We start from the raw sequence: 18306 nt of genomic DNA, 5'->3' as shown, positions 1-18306 counted from the left end.
TTGGGATCATTTTCCTTTTTGGCGTTTTCTGGCTTTTAGAAGGGGTTTTTGCCATTCTGAGCTCAATTTGAGATCATTTTCTTTGTTGGCCTTTAAATTGGGGTTTTCGCCATTCTGAGCTCAATTTGGGACCATTTTTTTTGGATTATTTTCTTTGTTGGCCTTTTCTGGCCTTTAAAATGGGTTTTTGGCCATTCTGAGCTCAATTTTGGATCATTTTCCTTTTTAGCGTTTTCTGGCCTCTAGGCGGGGTTTTTGGCCATTCTGAGCTCAATTCTGGATCATATTCATTCTGGACGTTTTCTGGCCTTTAGAAGGGGTTTTTGGCCATTTTGAGCTCAATTTGGGATCATTTTCCTTTTCGGCGGTTTCTGGCCTTTAGAAGGGCTTTTTGGCCATTGTAAGCTCACTGTGGGATCATTTTCTTTTTTGGCCTTTTCTGGCCTTAAGAAGGGGTTTTTGGCCGTTCTGAGCTCAATTTGGGATTATCTTCCTTTATGGCGTTTTCTGGCCTTTAAAAAGGGTTTTTGGCTATTCTGAGCTCAATTTGGGATTCTTTTCCCTTATTGGCGTTTTCCGGCCTTTAGAAGGGGTTTTTGACCATTCTGAGCTCAATTTGGGATCATTTTCATTTTTGGCCTTTATGTTCGGATTATACGTATGTAGGGTAGAGCGGGGCTAGTTGGTCATTTTTGGTCAAAATGTTCTGTAACTTTTTGTGGGAAATATTATGGCAAAAACTCATAACATGGAAATGTTGTGTTAAGTCTATAGCATCTAGGAAAAATATAAACTGTACAGAATATTGTTTATGATTTTGCGGATATTCTATGTTTTTTGAGTGGATGTCGAATTGGCCAACTAGCCAAAAAAATTGGCCATTTATATTTCGGAAGGACAATTCAGTTTTTCTTCCTCGCTGCATTTGCTGCATCCTGTGGTGTCTCAGCGGAGGTCAAACCGCACCCGGTTTTTTGTTCATACATTTGCTTTCCGGAATCCCAAACAATGAAAAAAGTAACTCATAATTGCATGAAAAAAATCGTGTTACTTTTTAATACCTGATGAGAAGTATATGTTTAAATCTCTCTAATAGTTTTGTTGCGAACTAAATCAAAGACAATACGGATTAAACTGTGAACCAGAGCCAAATTCTAGATTCGCATCTGCAATCACAAGCACAAAACTATATCTACTTTAGCTTTTTTCTTTTTTTTTGTTGAAGGCTTGCTTTCGCCGAAATTTTCATCAGGTAGAAGGCATTTGTCGATGCATTAGTGTACGTTATAGTTATTTGAGATCAATGACTCAGCATTTATAGTGTGCAATAAAAGATTCAACAAAATGACAACTGGCAAAAAATGACATTGGCAAAATAAACCGTGGCGTTTGAAAGAAACCGATCGATCAAAAAATCTATCAAAACAGATAGGCCCTTTTGACATGTTGCTCTACAATTTATCTCGGCTAACTTCCCAACAGCTGATGGAGCTCGGCGTAATTAAACACGTTTCATGATATGTCCTTTACACCATTTGATAGCGGAGAATCTAATCTAGCTTTTTAAATAAAAACCACGTTGGGAATAGTTTCTTTAGCTGAACAATTAAACAAATGAAAAGTCAATCAAGAGAATCGATGAAAGTAGATAGACCCTTTTAACATGTTGCTCTACAAATGTCAGCAATATATTTCGACGAATATTCAGCAAATATATCGATCTACCGTAAACCAGCAGATATTGAATTTCGTTTGTAGAAGTTCTTGAAAACTCAGCCGAAAACTTGTAGAACTTTTTAATTTAATGGTTTTTTATAATAAGAGTCTGAGAAGCACCGTGACGTTGTTTTGCTTTTGCTCTTATTTATTTATATTTCCTTAGCTATTTAATCAGGATTGCGTATTTTCCTAAAAAAAATTTAATTACCTTTGTCCTCGTCAAATTCGGATTTGTATAATGTTTGCATTTTCGGTTTTCTATTTTTTGTTTTTAAATTTCTAGTTTAAAATGTCAATTGGTAATTTTTTATCTTAAACTTCTTGCGAAGTCCTAATCACACTCACTTCAATGTTATAAAAGGTCTCCTGTAGGGCGCACCAGTGTGTCCACAATAATTCAAGATGACAAAACTGGGCACAACTTTCATGCACGATTCCGCGATTGTTGACAACGCTAATTTTCTTCTCTTTAATAAAAATAAAATCGTGCTTCCATTAAAGCAAATATTTTAGTATACCAGAAGTGAAAATCGCCATTGTTGGTGATTTGATTACCGGCCACTAAATCAAGAGAAAATCAATTCACGTTGTCCATTGTCTTCACCTCTATTGGCGCCTGTAAAACGACAAAAAAACACGAAAAAAAGACAATCACAATCAGCCAAGAATTGGCGTGATTAATTTCTTAATTTTGCTCATTCCCATCCAATAGCCGGGGAGGGTCATTGGCTTAATTTTCTACTTTTTCTTCCGTTCGCGTAGAAACACATTTCGGTTGCTCCATCATCGTCACGCTATAATTGCGCATTGTTCTAACCTACAACAAGCTGACCGCTTCTTGTTCTCAGCTTTGGGAAAGATGACACTTTCGAAAAACCTCCTTAAGTAGAATGGCAAAGCAGTGCGTGGCCTGCTATGTTTCACCAAAACAAGAAAACAAAAATTGGCATGCATGAAGTGGCACCACAATTTTCAGTGCCTACGCTGATTTAATGCGCTTAAGTAATACCCCTCGAAATAGGCTCGAATTATGATGAAACGCCGGCGATGGTTGAAAATTAGCAAATCGAATCAATTTACTAAAATTACTGTTTTTTTCCGTTTTTTCTTCTGTTCTCTTTCTCTCCTATAACACACGCAACGAGCAGGAACGAATGTGGCGTTCCGAAAGCCGGTAAATCAATCGTCCGCGACCCGTTCTGGGCCGGCGGGCCTGGCGAACGACGGCAAACCGGGCAACCAGAACCCGGACGGGCAGGAATGCTCGGAAACGCAGAAAGAAGCATCACCGTGGTGGCGGGTGGATTTACTGACCCCGGAAGCGGTGCGAGTTGTTCGGATTACGACCCGTGGCTGTTGTGGTCATCAGCCCCTGCAGGATCTGGAGATTCGAGTCGGTAATAGTAGCTCCGATCTGCAACGGAATCCTCTGTGCGCATGGTATCCGGGCACTATGGACGAAGGTACGACGAAGAGTTTCACCTGCGCGCGGCCACTGATCGGACAGTTCGTGACGGTCCAACTGGTGGGCGTCGAGAGTAGCCTGAGCCTGTGCGAGGTGGAGGTGTTTTCGAATGATGAATTTTCGCCGGATCGGTGCGCGGCTCCGAGTCTCAACGCGGATACCGTGCTGACAACATTCGCCAAGACCTGCTACGAGTTTCATATCACCCGAGGCGAGAGTTTCGACAAGGCGCGACAAGTTTGTCGTTCACATGGTAGGTAGATGGCGAGGGGCAAGGGACTTTCAGCTGATTACTAGTTTTAAATTGTTTCTTGGTTCTAGGTGGCGACATAATTCACGACTTCCGAGGTGCGACGACGGATTTTATCATCTCCGAGCTCGAGCGAAGGAAGACGGACCTGCGGACGCAACTGGTGTGGATCGGTGCCCAGAAAGAGCCCGGCATCACGGCCCGCACATGGAAGTGGGTGAATGGTAAGCTCTAAAGTACCGTTATATCTCTTCCCTCCCACCCTTCTCTAGGTTAGTTGTGGGAACGAATTTGCAAACAATTTGCGGTGCATCATGCACCGCTGCTGCAGTTATGAGTCCCATATTAATATATTTCGGACTCATCTCGTTTTCGCTTTCGAGGGCGTCAATCGATGCCGTTCGGAAGGCGAACAATGCTGAGAATTTTTCCCATGCTCCTTCATCCCATCCAGTACGCATCACCCATCATCATCACATATCGCATTGATAGTGGAGGCTTGCGAAAAAAGTAACAACAACAATACTGCCAGCGGCCGCCATTCAACGAAAAACAATTGAATTGGAAGATTGCATTTCCATACGGCGTTTGCCAGGTCGAGGCGCCGCCCATGGGCACCGATTTCGGAGCCTCTGAGTGTGGAGAAAAGTTCTTAGGGGCTGTTTTTATGCCAAGTGGTTGTGTTTCAATAAAATATGGCACCTTTCTAAGGCTCATCGTGCATTTTTGGTCAAGCAACCTACTCTCTCCTATGACCACGTATTTTTGTTGGTTTCCAGAAGAAAAACGTTTCAAAAACTACCGTATGAATAAACAGTTGGAACGAGTCGCACAGTTTTGCGGAGTTTACAGCGTTTATACACTGATTCAAATCATACCCAGAATCTAATGTTTACAATCTACAGGATTTTCGTACATTTGATAATGTGACATCATAATTGAGATTCTGTATGTTCTCGGAAAACATAAGCCACGGAAAAATGTTTTAGATAACATATGACTTGAGGTTCGCAACAAACTTTTTCATAAACGTTATTGACAAGATGCAGTGCATTTAAAAAATTTATATCAGATCAGTAAATCAATTCCAATAATCAAAAGTAGGGTCTTCGAAATCGCAAATACACATTGGTACTTATTACGGGAGTCACTTCACGGTGAAATAAATTTCACTCTCACGCTCACTTTAGTTTTTTAGAGCTATTCCCGATTCCACCTAAAATGAGGAGACAAAAATAAGCTCCGTGAAATGAGATTGACAGTGAAGTGAAAATGAGAACAGGATAAGTAAAATGAGGGAGTTTTCAGGTCAAAAATTTCTAGGTTCTAGAAAGTTGATGGAACTGAAATTGTGTATGAGGACATTTTTCGAGCGTCCTACCGCTAAACAAAATTGGAAGGTAAATTCTTCTCTTACGTTCCATTGGCCGTAGCTCAAAAATTGGTAAGTCCCAGAGAGTCGATTCAATGAAAAAATCAATGATTTGTCAAAAAATCAGTGATTTGTCTTGTTACTGGAAAATAAATCCGATATATATTATCAATAAATCACAAATCAATCGATTTTTAAACCTTTTCATCTTCGTGAAATCATTTCACCATTCAAAATGGTAGTGAATTAGTTCCACGAGAAACGTCACTTTTTCCGTTTTCACATCAGTGATATGACACTCATAATAACCCATGTCACTTTGCGACGTTTCTCTCGCTTGCGTGAGTCCCGTAATAGGACTTTATTCACTTCACTCTGAGTTCACCGTGAAGTGACTCCCGTAATGAGCACCGTTATCACTGTTGTTTCACCCCTCTCGGCACTTGTTATGACGCCCACAGGCTTTTGAAGAAGAATGTTGTAAGGAAGAAGGTGTAATAGTCGTTTTTGTCGGAGACCGAGTTTACCTCTGCATCTCCACGACTGCGACGAAAAGGAAGGGTTGTGTCACCGGGATGAGTGACTGAGTCGGACAGTATTGCGCGCGAAGTAAACTTATTGCGAAGACAAACAATGAGTATCTTTTTTGTTAGTTTATTATCGATTTATTATGAAAATGAACGGTGAGTATTTGACTTGTTTGACAATACCAAAACCCGAGTACCTTCGAGGAAGCAAGCGCACATTGACCGGCGCGGTTTTTTCGGAGGTATACATCGCATTCCCGTAATCACGATATTTATCGACCGAATGAAATCTTCGGCTAAACGGTTAAGTAAACAAATATCTGGCTATACCACGCTAAGCCACAATGTTCCGGAAACACGCGTTTAAACAACGCCGGACACGCGTTTACACCGAGGCATTATGCACGACCGTTCTATTCCCTGCTACCGACGCAGGCACTCGGGCACACGACATTTCACGCCGATTCTCTCTTTGTTGTCGAAGCGAGTGTTAGAAGAATTGGCAAAGCTTCATGCATTTGAAAACTTCATAATTAAGAAAAATGCAAATACGCATATGCAACAAAAGCGAGTTTGAAAATTATTTGAAGAATGCAAGAACAAAATCAAAATTTAGTTGTCATGGATCATGCAACTATAGTAACGGAGCCAACGGGATTTTGAAAATTATTTAATTAAAAATTGTTTATGTGGAAAACCATAAAATCGGAATGTACAAACGAGTAAAATGTCCGTAGGGATTTGCAATAAATCAGATATTTGCTAATCTTTCGCGCTGATGATGATGATAACTTTAAAACTATATTGTAAACACTAGACGGAAGCTGAGTGGATAGGTTTCGGCCAATTCTGTCTTGTGGGTGCATTGCCGTACCTTCACACGACGAAAACAAAAGGAATCACAAGTTTCTAATAATCCTCTGGTCTGCGTCCCTCGAGCCTCAGCACACACTGTGAGCGGTCTAGCGAGAAAATTCTCAACCGGCCTCTACGGAGCTGCGGTTACAAGCAAGAATGTCACATATCTAAATTTATCTGCAGAATATGAATTTTTAAACAAAATCAGTCACTGATTGGATGGTTGGCTGGCTGGCCGACCATCCCTGGTCTGTGTCTGAGATACTGGAACATCGGGCGTGAGACTCGACTCGACCGGAGGCAAAGGGCTTGGCTGATGATCGCTCTACAGGCACCAGCGCGCCTTTGGTCTTGGTCATTACGATCCTGTAGTCGTCACCCCGCGGATTCGCATTGGCCCTCGCACACAACGTATCGAAGCAAGCCCTCTTGCTTGCCTTTATCGTACTCTCCAACATCGATCTTGCATAACCGAATGCTACGCGGCGCTCTGTCCTCTTCTTCATTTCGCGCACGCTGCACCGGTGGCTTTCCATTCCTAGGCATGGTGGCGTCACACACCCGCGATAGTATGGCAACTAGTTGGTCAGCGGTCAGGCGGAGCCAAATCATTGCCTCTTCGAATACCTTGGCATCGAAATGCGATGTCTTCCACCCGCGGACGGTCGGGGTGTTGGCTAAACCCGTCGCTTGCCGCCTCTCGTTGTTGTCTAAACCATAGCAGACCGGCTGGTGGTCGCTATTAGTGTAACCATCGTCTACCCTCCAATTCTTGATCAGTCCTGGGCTGGAGAACGTCACGTCGATGATCGACTCCCCACCATTCCTGCTCTATGTACATTGTTCGTAACGTTGGCCAAAACTAAGTTGAGCTTTGCCAAAACCTCCAACAAGATCTGACTTCTCTGGTTCGTAGAGCGACTTTCCCACTCAATAGCTCAAACGTTGAAGTCACCCGGCACCTCCAACGGCGTTAGGCCTGTTAGCTCCATGGATAACTGGTCGACATTTTGGATGAACCTTTCGGTAGACCGGTGCTCCGCCACGATGAGCATAGCAACTGCAGTAGAACACTTCGTTCACCTGGGCAACCACGTACCCTTCTTCTGAGGTTTAAACAACCTCTTGAACCGGGAACCTGCTCGTCGTCCATACTGGACCTATCCGCAACCTAGTTACCGTTTCTGGGGGGGATGCGAAAGGCGTCCTATACGATGGCGATATCCGACAACGACTCAGTGGCTACTTGGTGTAGCCGGAACATAGCATACAATTGGGATTGCACCACTACATCGCCTGCACAGCTGGCTCCTATCGGACCCCTTGCAGGTCCAGGACTTGTGTCCTCGCTCAAAACACCGGAAGCAAAGGGCTAGTAATCCCGTGCCGGACGGTGTGATTTACGAAGCAGCTACTGCCGGGTGTGCGCAGATTCCGCAAACCTTTTTTCGTGCTTTTTTGAAAGCGTGTTTAACACAGTGCCGTCCCAACCCCACCCTGGTTGTTTTCAACACGTACTTACTCATGACGTCCGTCTACCGTTTTCCAATTTTGCTCGTGAGGATGTGTTCATAGCGCTTACTAAACTTGACGAATCGAAAGGAGCTGGAACAGATGGATTAGCTCCTATTATATTAAAAAAGTAAGCCGAGTCACTGATGGGTAACGCTGTTGTCTAATCGATCACTGAATGAAAGAACTTTTGCAGCTTTATGGCTTTCGTCCAAGTGAACTCTGCACGCTCCCGCCTGGAGTTCCAGTTCCGATTTCTGCTGGTAAGCTGCTTTTCGCCGACGACCTAAAAATCGTCCGAGTTATTAGGTCCATGTTGGATTGCATGTGTTTACAAATGGATATCGATATTCTTTTACGTTGGTGCCAGCAAAACAGGATGCACGTGAACATTAACAAATGCAAAGTGTTCAGTTTTAGTCGCTGTCATAATTCGATCAATCATCTGTACAACATCGACACTACTCCACTGGACCGTGTGCAGTCTATCCGCGACTTGGGTGTCAACCAACACATCTCCGCCATTAGCGCCAAAACTTTCTCGATCCTCGGATGCATTCGCCGCAATGCTTCACAATTTACTGATGTGTACCCGCTCAAGACACTGTACAGTGCTTTAGTACGCAGTGTTCTAGAATACGGTACTCCTGTATGGGCCCCGCACCATACCTCTCCGGTTATTCGCATTGAGCGAATTCAAAAATGCTTTTTACGTTTTGCTCTTCGTCGTCTACCGTGGAATGATCCTGTACATCTGCCCGACTACCCACAACGATGTCGTTTAATTGACCTGGAATTACTCTCAACAAGGCGACTAAAACTTTGAAAATTGATTGTATTCGACGTCCTAACAAATAATATTGACTGCTCAGAGCTTCTGCTGAAACTTCAAATGAACGCTCCCTAGCGCCAGTTGCGATACAGAATAATGATTTCCATACCCGGCTACAGGACATGCTATGGCTATAAGAATCCGCTCAGTTCCTGCCTAAGAGGATTCAACGACGTTTGTGATTTTTTTGATTTTAGTTTCAAAAATAGAATCAGAAATGTAACGTAAGAAAACCAGTCTGTACGATATTATCGAAGATGAAGGATAAATATACAAATGTCCGGTTGCTGTAGTATGCTCAGGGGGCATACAGACCAGCCGACCTTCAATTTGTCTTCCTTCAGGGCCAGTTTAGCATCCGCCGACGCTAGTCGGTCCCCGCCGGACCTTTTCGGAGGCGAATTGACTCCTTAGCCACCTCCACCACACACTTCGCATTAAGGGCTTGTGCAATGACGCACCCCTCGGTAATTTCGTCCAGGTTTTTAAGCTGGAGTCACCTCTGAGGTGAGTGGCCCGGTCCTCTGGCCGCTCCGCCATCTTAGCGCGTCGCACTTTCCTGACGCTTCCTACCCTCTACGGTAATCCAAGGGTTGCCCGTAGCCCCCGCCTCGGCCGGTTTCCCGGCGGACCTTGAACCGGTGGGTGTAGCACAACCAACCGTTTCTTGATGTTCCCGAGGGCCACTTCTCCCAGGGGCTGCTTCGTTCGCTTAGCGACCTACCCCGTAGAGCAAACCGCCGAGAACAAGGGGGCGTCTGTCTGCACTCTTTTAGATGCAGTCGTCCTCCACTCGAGCTACGAGTTCTTCGTGCTCCTTCCTGGTTTTATCGATGGTACTCCGATTTATTGATTTGTTGAAACAAATGATTTAACTTGGTCTGAGCTGTTGAACACCATTAGGCGGGATGGTAATTTTAAGTTTCCATTACAGATCATTTGTGAGAATTTTTTAAATAAATCCACACTCTCCTGCTTGTTTAGGACGCATACTTTTAATAAATAGTTGAAACCAGAAATTGCATGGCCCCTAAGCCAATGATCTCAATTTTAAAAGCTGAAAGCTACGTTGCAAACCAAGGAGGAGGTATGTACAAATATTAGATTAACGAAAACTTTCAAAAATAAATTTAACAAAAACCTGTATAAACATCACGTAGAGAAGAATGAATTTGTTTAAATATTTACTGCAAGTAAAAATTTTCCCATCCAACATACAGATTTTTAATACAGATTATTTGGCCCGAGATACAGATATACAAATATTTTCAAAGAAAAATACAGATATGAATGTGGCAACCCTGCTCTCGGCTGCGTCTCCACGCACTTTTCGACGGCCTTGACTAGCAAGGACTACCGGTATGTATGGTGTGGACACAGATGAATTTGCCGTTTTTCCACCTCCAGACTTCGCCGCATCCGTCTCCGCCTTCTTCTGTGAAGACCGCTGGATGCCACCTCGCACGAAGGGATTTGGTAGTATTTCCGCACCCGTCACTTTTTGTTTTGATGGATTCATCTTTTTGTTAATTGGGTACTAGAGATGGTCGGGTTTCGGGTTTTCAAACCCGAAACCCGAACCCGACCCGTACCCGACGGGTTCGGGTCGGGTTCGGGTTTGAGAATTTTTGAAAGTGCCGGGTACGGGTCGGGTTCGGGTTTTGTGAAAATACTACAAGGTATACAGCCCTAGGGTTGTATGAAATGGTGACGTGGGACTAAACACTGTAATTAGGGGACTTTTTGTTACAAAATATACAGAGTCTGCAGACAGAATCAATGTGTTTGCCATGCGACTGTACGTATTTTTATTTTCAGCCTCCCCTGGAAATAAATTTTTGAAATATATTCAACAACATTCGAAAGAACATCGTTTATATCTGACGTTATTATGCCCGTAGTATATTTTTGTGCAAACCACATGTATTTGACAAGGCACAAGCACATCGTGCTTGTTAAGGAAGCACCAAAAATTTCTCGTAATGCGTCAAAGCCAGAATTAACTCAATATCCCAAAAAAACCAAATCCAATAATACTGACGTAATCATAATGAATGGTTTTGTCTGAAATGTAAAAAGATGTTCTGAATGAATCTTAGCAAATAAACAAAAAAATCACAAGCGCAGACCCTTACTCTTCTATAAATGTATATATTTAGGAATTTACTCTTTCGATAATATCTATGATAATTTGGTGAATATCGAAGATAAAATTAAATAAATATCTGTTGCAAAAAATAAAAATTCTTGTTGAGTAATTTATGGTAATCATATTTATGAGATAAACTTTCAATCACCATCAACAGCAGCATTGCAGTTTTTTCTCGATTGTACACGTATAGAAATGAACGAACAAAAGTGTACCACTGCAATACGAATAGTACCGCTGCAGTATGAATAGGAGTGTACCGCTGAAATGTACGAAAAGAAGAGTATCGCTGCAATCATGGACGACGAGAGACCTGCGCTCTTTACTCCAATGGTACTGTTGCTTTACCTGCATATTTTCTTCCAAGACATCAGTTTTTATTACGTTCTGAAAGCAGGTTTAGAAATTGTTCAAAAATGGGGACTGTATCACACTTTTTGGAAAAGTTTTACCTTCGAGACATCATATTAGTCTAAGCTCATGGAAGCAAACATAAATTGACCTATTGGGACGGGGGGACTATGTCAATTTTTATTTCGATATTGATACAGAGAATATCACAGGGAGCGGATGGTGTCCATTCGCGTCGTCTGTGCTAGGAATGCTCGCATGTAATTGGGTCATTGTTCGCGTAAATTTGTTATTGAAACTTTTTATCAATTTTACCGCTTAGCAATGAAATTAGAGTGATAACTAGCATACTAAAAAATTGTTACACATTTTATCTATCCAACAACATATTGGTTAGTTTTATCCATCATGTGGTTATGCTGTTATTACCGTTTGAAATCTGACGCAACATTTGCCAGTTTTATTTCCAATTTTACAGAATGCATCCCAGTATAGTAAACAAAGACGTAGTCCCACGTCAAAAATATTTTCGGGTTCGGGTTTGAAAATGTCGGGTTCAGGTCGGGTTTGGGTATGAAAACCCGGGTCTGGTCGGGTTCGGGTTTGAAAATTTTAGAAAGTGCCGGATACGGGTCGGGTTCGGGTTTTGTGAAAAAAATATTTTCGGGTGAAAAAAATATGTTTCGGACATCAAACCCGACCATCTCTATTGGGTACCCCTTTGGCTCATCGCTCATCATTTCGGTCATCGCTAGGGTAGAGAGCCAAAGCTATGACTCCCCCGACCGGCGCAAGTCAGAAACAACCATCTGATCCTACTCCTGTCTGGTTACCACCAAGCAATGTACTCGGAACGTACTGAAAGGCCAGCCAAATTGTATGGGACGGAGACCCTTGCGCCGGGTACCACCTCGCCGTTTCAAGCCGTTGTCACACGACTTTACTGAGTAAGCTCGATGCAGGTGCCAGCCAGAAGACGTGGTACCATTAAGAAATCCAACTCATATCCCTTTACTACCAGTTGGGACCTTACTGGCATCAGTCCCACTGGTTAGTGCATTTGGGTGATGTGAGCGGCCCTATTCGCTCCGTCAGAGGTGCTTCCGGGTATTTGTGGCTTTGTGGCTTCGACCTGCACCACCGCTAGGCTATCTCCCGCTGTTGGCCTGGGACTGTTAGGTATTGTCAGTGGTCACACATGCATTGTGTGTCCTCGGCGATCGCCACACGTCGACTCGCGGTGGCATGTGTGCGAACTCCATTTTGACGTAGGTTTCATCGTCGATGAGCAGCCATCCTTGGTGCTTCGTCAAAACCTGCTGGCACAATTTCCCGAGCTCGAGTTTTGGTGACGAAACTTTGCTTCAACGTTCAGTTTGGTTGCTTGCTTGCTCGATTAGAACGATATTCTGCTCGCAAACGAATTCTTAGAACGGTACTGCAAGCAGCAGCGTATTTTTTTGCGATTTCATTATATGATAGTCCAGGGTTTGCTCTGACGGTTCTCAACACCTTCTGGTTTAGCTTGCGATCATATGTTCCACTACGACGCTTACCTTGAAGCACTTGATCCACGCTCTTCCGCTTCCTGAATTGTTCGAGCACATCATACACGGTTCATTTGGCGATTTTTAACGTTTTTGCGGATTTTATTGCGGACTACGTTGGATTATCAACGAGAATGTGCAGAATTCTTTCTCTCCTCTTGGCTACCAGCTGGAAATTTTTTTGACTAACTGCAAGAAACACCATGGAATTTATACCACCGAAACCCGTCTGAGTAAACAAGCCGTTGTAAATGGATTCTTGCAAGCCTGCATCGCGCCCATCACTTTAAAAGCTGTTCTGAGCTCATGTGTGCTTCCACAACTATGGTAGATGGTATGACCATCCCTGAACATTCGCACCATCGTCCGTTTCCAGCATACCCCCTGCAGCGCTACGATGTTGAACTTGCAAGTCTTCAATTCCTCGGAAAGCACGCGGGTACTTTCTAGGAAGTTAAGAGAGGCCCAATCGTTAGTCCGTTTTCGTTGCCTAGGTCCTAGCCGATTGTTCCGGTTTCCGTAATTGACGTTATTGCGTTTGTTGGTGTTGTTTTTCAACGGTGCAGGCTTGCAAAGTCAGCGACCAACTCCACTATGTCGCAGAAGGACCATCGTAGTGCCATTGTTTTAAGTCCCGGACACTATCACTGCGTTACTTAGAACGCTTCCGTCGGTTTTGATCCCAAGAAACTCCCTTTCGAGAAAAGAAGCTCCGCCTTCTGTCAGCATGTGACCAGCAGTCCCACCGGGGTTGGTTACCCGGTCTTTCCGTCGTCGAGTGGAGTTTCTGCACCCAGTGCGGAACTGTACACCCTTTCCTCCTCTGGGAACGGATTCAAGGTTGAATGTTATTCAAAATAATACAAAATCCCACTCCACGATAAATGCGAGTATTCCACGTGAACTTCGATTGAGAACGTCCTCTGCTGATATTCCTGCAGCGATCATGTGTCTTCGAAATCTTGCGATTTTTCAAAAGATCTTATTCCGAAACCACAACTCTCTAACATTTTTCTTAAATTTTTCTTCATTCGCAAGAACAAGATTTTTTGGCTGACAGCAGAGGTTCACTAGTGGGCTGAGGCAGAGGTTCACTAGTGGGAACTGTTTGACCAACAAGTAATATATAAAAAGTATGAAAATTCTCCTGGCGACAAAAATATGCATTTTCATGCACAAATAATATTAAATTGGGCGTCAGCACCCCCAAACCTTATGAAAGCCATGTACTTTCCTTGATTTGTAGACATTTTTCGCTTGGTCAGCATTTGTTTGGAGTCACCATACTGTGGGTTGTGTATCTAAAATTATATAATGAGTCACTTTATTCATCTGAACAGGTGACACGGTACTGAAGCCAACCTGGGGAAAGGATCAACCGAACAACTACAACGGCGAACAGAACTGTGTCGTACTGGACGGCGGTCGGAACTGGCTGTGGAACGATGTTGGTTGTAATTTGGACTATCTGAACTTTATCTGCCAGCACAACCCGCTGAGTTGTGGATCACCGGACGCCCTGGTCAATACGACCATTGTGGGCAAGAACTACACGATCGGAGCCAACATCAGCTACAGCTGTCCGGTGGGCCATTCCTTGGTTGGTGCCGCACAGCGGCTTTGTCAGCAGACGGGCTCCTGGAGTGGACAACCTCCAACGTGTAAATGTAGGTTGATTTTTGGTTGGTTTTAACTTAGATAATTGTTATTAAATTTTGAAGACGTGGATTGCGGGCGTCTACCGAACATCGATCACGGTGGCATTTTCCTGTCGGAAAAGCGTACCAGCTTCGGGGTGACGGCCAGCTACAGCTGTCACGAAAACTACACTCTAATCGGAAACGAAAATCGAACTTGCACTCTGGAAGGGTGGTCCGGTACGGAGCCGAAATGCTTGATTGACTGGTGTCCGGAGCCACCGCCCATCCAGGGCGGCAGCATGAAAGTATCCGGCCGGCGTGCCGGCTCTACTGCAATTTACTCCTGCGATTATGGCTTCGTGTTGATTGGAGAACCGATACTGTCCTGCGGACTGGGTGGAAACTGGACCGGCAAGACGCCGGTTTGTCGCTTCGTGGATTGTGGAATGCCTGCCCGACCGGACCGGGGTAATTTGCTGTTGGTTAACGATTCCACCACGGTCGGTTCGATTGTGCGGTACTTCTGCGATGACGATTACTGGCTGGTCGGTCCACAGGAGCTCTACTGCAGCAAGGATGGTAAATGGTCTGGTAGTGCACCTGCTTGCGAGCGTAAGTAGTATTTCAACTCATTTTTTTTCTTCTGAGCTTAAATGATTTGTATTGCAGTGATCACCTGCGAGACTCCACACGTCCCACCGGGATCCTACGTCGTCGGTTACGATTACAACATTCATTCGTCGATTCAGTACCACTGCGATCCAGGCCACATCCTGCGAGGGGAGGACACCCTCACCTGTCTGGAGTCGGGGCACTGGAGTGGGGATGCACCGGACTGCGAGTATGTCGACTGTGGACCACTAACACCGATTCCGTTCGGATCGCATCGTTACGCCCAGAACACCACCTACCTTGGTTCGGAGGTTTTCTACTCGTGCTCCAACTCGCACCGTCTGAGCGGCACTCCAAAGCGAACCTGCCAGGAGACGGGCCTATGGAGTGACGCAGCGCCGCGCTGCGAAGAGATACGCTGCCCGGAACCGACCTTTGCCCCGCACAGTATTCTGAGTGTGACCGGAAACGATCGGATGTACGGTCGGACGCTGATTCGAACCTCGGACCTGGCGTCGAACAGTGTGCAAACTTACAAGATCGGTGCCCTGGCGAAGTACCGCTGCGAGCGGGGGTACAAAATTGTTGGAGAGCCACTGATAACGTGCGAAGAGAATGGGCTGTGGAGTGGCGAGATTCCGGAGTGTGTTTGTGAGTTGTTACTCCTGTTTTGGGATTGTTTCGAAACTAACTGCTTGGTTGTCAATTTTAGACGTCGATTGTGGCGTGCCTGCCACGACCAACAACGGCCGGGTTACGTTGGCCACCAACGCCACCTATTACGGAGCGGCAGCACTGTACGAGTGCAACCATAATTACAAGCTGGATGGTGTTTCCAGGCGGTTGTGTATGGAGGACGGCAGCTGGAGTCACGAGACTCCGGCTTGTGTGGAAATCACCTGTGACGAGCCGAACATGGCCGACAATCTGGTGGTGGATCTCGGCAGCCGGAAGGTAGGTACGACTGCCAGATTCAACTGTGCCAAGGGTCGGTACATGGTCGGAAACGGTACCAGGACGTGTCAGCTTTCGGGCGTTTGGTCCGGCCGGAATCCGGTGTGCAAATGTGAGTAGTTTTGTGTAAGTTTTTGTTTTGATACGATTAACACTTCTTGGTTTTTGGATACAGTAATTGATTGCGGTCGACCGGCTGACATCGAGAACGGACGGGTAATCGTGGTGAACGAATCCACCGTTTACGGTGGATCGGCTGAGTATCACTGCATCCCACACTACAACCGGATCGGTCCGTACTTGCGAAAATGCATGGATGATGGAAAGTGGAGCGGTGAGGAACCGCGTTGCGAGTGTATGTATCCTAAAAAACTCTAAAAAACCACAAACGTCATAATCCATTTCTCGCTTTTAGTGATAGTCAACGATGCCCAGGAAACGAACAGCTTGGGCACCGGTATCGCAATCGGAGCCGCCATCATCGTCATCCTGCTGATCCTGATCGGCGTGCTGTTCCTCCATCGGAACAAATCCCGCCCGGTGAAAAACACGGAGAACGTCCAAGCGGCGGAGCACAAAGACGAACAGAATGCGGCCGTAATGTCATACTCATCACTGGAGAATGGGCGGCATAACTTTGATCTGCCGAATCGGGGCAATTTGGTAACGTTTAACACGTTCCAGGCCGGTGGCGGTGCCAATGGGCATCCACCTCCTCCCAGTAGACTAAATAGTAGTAATGTTAACGTAAGCAATAATAATAGCTTAAGCAGTAGGCACATGAATGGGGGCGAAAACATCTACGATCAGATACCAAATGAGCAGTTCTACGATGCCCCGTATGAGATGCGCAGCAACGACGAAGTGTACGAACCGGAGCCGACCGCCAGGGGGAATGTCATCACCATCAACGGGGTTAGCGTGCGATAAATTCGCTTTCATACCTATTAATCGTAAAGAATTTGGTTATTTAGTTTGTATACCGAAAGACTATGCCTAGAAAAGAGCCAAGAGAAAAATTTTATTCGTCCAAAAATACTAATTTATTAGGCCATCCTATTCAAGAATACTGCGGGCGTCTGCCTCGCTTGTGTAAATATTTCGTTTTAAAAACCATCAAAATTCTACCCCCCCTAAACAGCTAGCAACTTAGCATATTATAACAAGAAAAAAAAACGGACTCGAAACAAGTGCTTCCGAGGTATATTGTACATATTAAATATAATCAAACTTAACCCGCTCACCTTTCATTTCATAGAAGTGAAACGACTCCCTGCAAAACCACTCTAGGAGAAGTTTTGCAACTTCACAACACGTGACTTTTTGATGGCCTCCCGGCAAATCGGACAAACCGGCCGTTCGTCAAGCCAATTCAGAATGCAGGACCAGCAGAAAAGATGCCCACACTGAGTTACACTGAGGTCCATCGCGACCTCCAGACAGAGGGTACATTTCCGTCCACTTGCGGCACGTCTTGACTCCGATGCTTCCGCTGGTCGTTTTCGCGCCACCCCAGTCGAAACGCTTTTCGACTTCTTCCAGTACGCCTTCGCTTTGACCACCAGTGAAAGAATCAGCTGTGCCAGGGTGACCACCCCCAGCACCCGGAAGCCGTATATCGAGTGATTTTCTTTCAACCAGTTCCGGATTAGCACGTAGTTGATCCCCGTCAAGCGTTTGGAGATGTGATACTTTCCGCCGGAAATGTAGAACAGACTGGTGTGAAAACCCCGCACGTACGGAATGATGAACTTCATTGCGTCCAGCGTGAGGTTGAAATTTTCTTTCGCCTTCGGTAGCAGCTCGTCGCTGCGATCGATGGCCATCTGCAGCCGAGTTAGGATTCGCTCGACCACGTGCTCGCCTCCGTACTCCAGCAGGATGGCGAAGATTTGTAACTGAAAGAAAGCCCCGTTATTAAAGGTGGCAAAGTGAATTCAAATCAACTTACGGCCTTGTTAGGTAGCATCACATAGTTCGCGTCCACCTGGATAATTCCGGTGTACTCTTCGCCCAGCGTTTGTAGGTTGTGCACGATCGCGTAGTGGTGGTACAGGACCTCCGCTATCAGCTTGCACAGGTGCTGATATTTGAACCAGTTTTTCTGGCTGATTAGTAGAAGGGTGTCACTTAGCTGGGCCCGGATTTCCTCCACGTAGGTTTCATCCTTCTGGATGGTGCGGATGATTTCCGCCTGGCCTGCGTTCGCATGGTACAGGGACATGCTGCAAATTAAATTAAACCATATTTTACCTCCTATCCTCACACGCCACCTATGTGTGAATTATAAACGCGATACCACAAATGCTTTTTGTATCCAAAAACTTAAATTGATTCTTCTCTCATGAATTGATGACAAAACTATTAGATCCGTTCAACAATCATTTCTTACCTTATTATTACACTAAGCTAGTTAAATTTACCGCGTTTCATGGAGACATTTACTCTCAAAATAAGAATCTTGCGAAACCCGGAGCATCGCGCAAAATACCTTTTCTGTTGTTATTTGTTGACACTT

The 18306-nt window shown here is 44.9% G+C and overlaps 2 protein-coding genes across 3 annotated transcripts in view; one reads left to right on the top strand and one right to left on the bottom strand.

The window, feature by feature from the left end:
- The window catches only part of LOC129719023 (sushi, von Willebrand factor type A, EGF and pentraxin domain-containing protein 1), a 129591-nt gene extending 112568 nt beyond the window's left edge, over positions 1-17023 (top strand). For both annotated transcript variants that reach the window (XM_055670344.1, XM_055670343.1), the window contains exons 3-10: positions 2868-3437; positions 3506-3658; positions 13923-14249; positions 14304-14834; positions 14892-15485; positions 15547-15900; positions 15964-16143; positions 16204-17023. In XM_055670344.1, the coding sequence (XP_055526319.1) occupies positions 3173-3437; positions 3506-3658; positions 13923-14249; positions 14304-14834; positions 14892-15485; positions 15547-15900; positions 15964-16143; positions 16204-16718 (2919 nt within the window). In that variant the 5' untranslated portion in view covers positions 2868-3172 and the 3' untranslated portion in view covers positions 16719-17023. The remainder of the gene's footprint in view (positions 1-2867; positions 3438-3505; positions 3659-13922; positions 14250-14303; positions 14835-14891; positions 15486-15546; positions 15901-15963; positions 16144-16203) is intronic.
- Positions 16786-18306, bottom strand: LOC129719025 (peroxisome assembly protein 10-B). Its single transcript, XM_055670346.1, has 3 exons — positions 18181-18306; positions 17740-18013; positions 16786-17686 (listed from the first exon to the last, which is right to left on the bottom strand). The coding sequence occupies exons 2-3, from the start codon at positions 18010-18012 to the stop codon at positions 17075-17077; spliced, it is 885 nt and encodes a 294-aa protein (XP_055526321.1). The 5' UTR covers position 18013; positions 18181-18306; the 3' UTR covers positions 16786-17074.

Source organism: Wyeomyia smithii, chromosome 1, assembly GCF_029784165.1.
Source record: "Wyeomyia smithii strain HCP4-BCI-WySm-NY-G18 chromosome 1, ASM2978416v1, whole genome shotgun sequence".
Lineage (NCBI taxonomy): Eukaryota > Metazoa > Arthropoda > Insecta > Diptera > Culicidae > Wyeomyia > Wyeomyia smithii.
The sequence above is the reverse complement of the archived record's forward strand: the minus strand, read 5'-3'. Positions and strand labels throughout refer to the sequence as shown.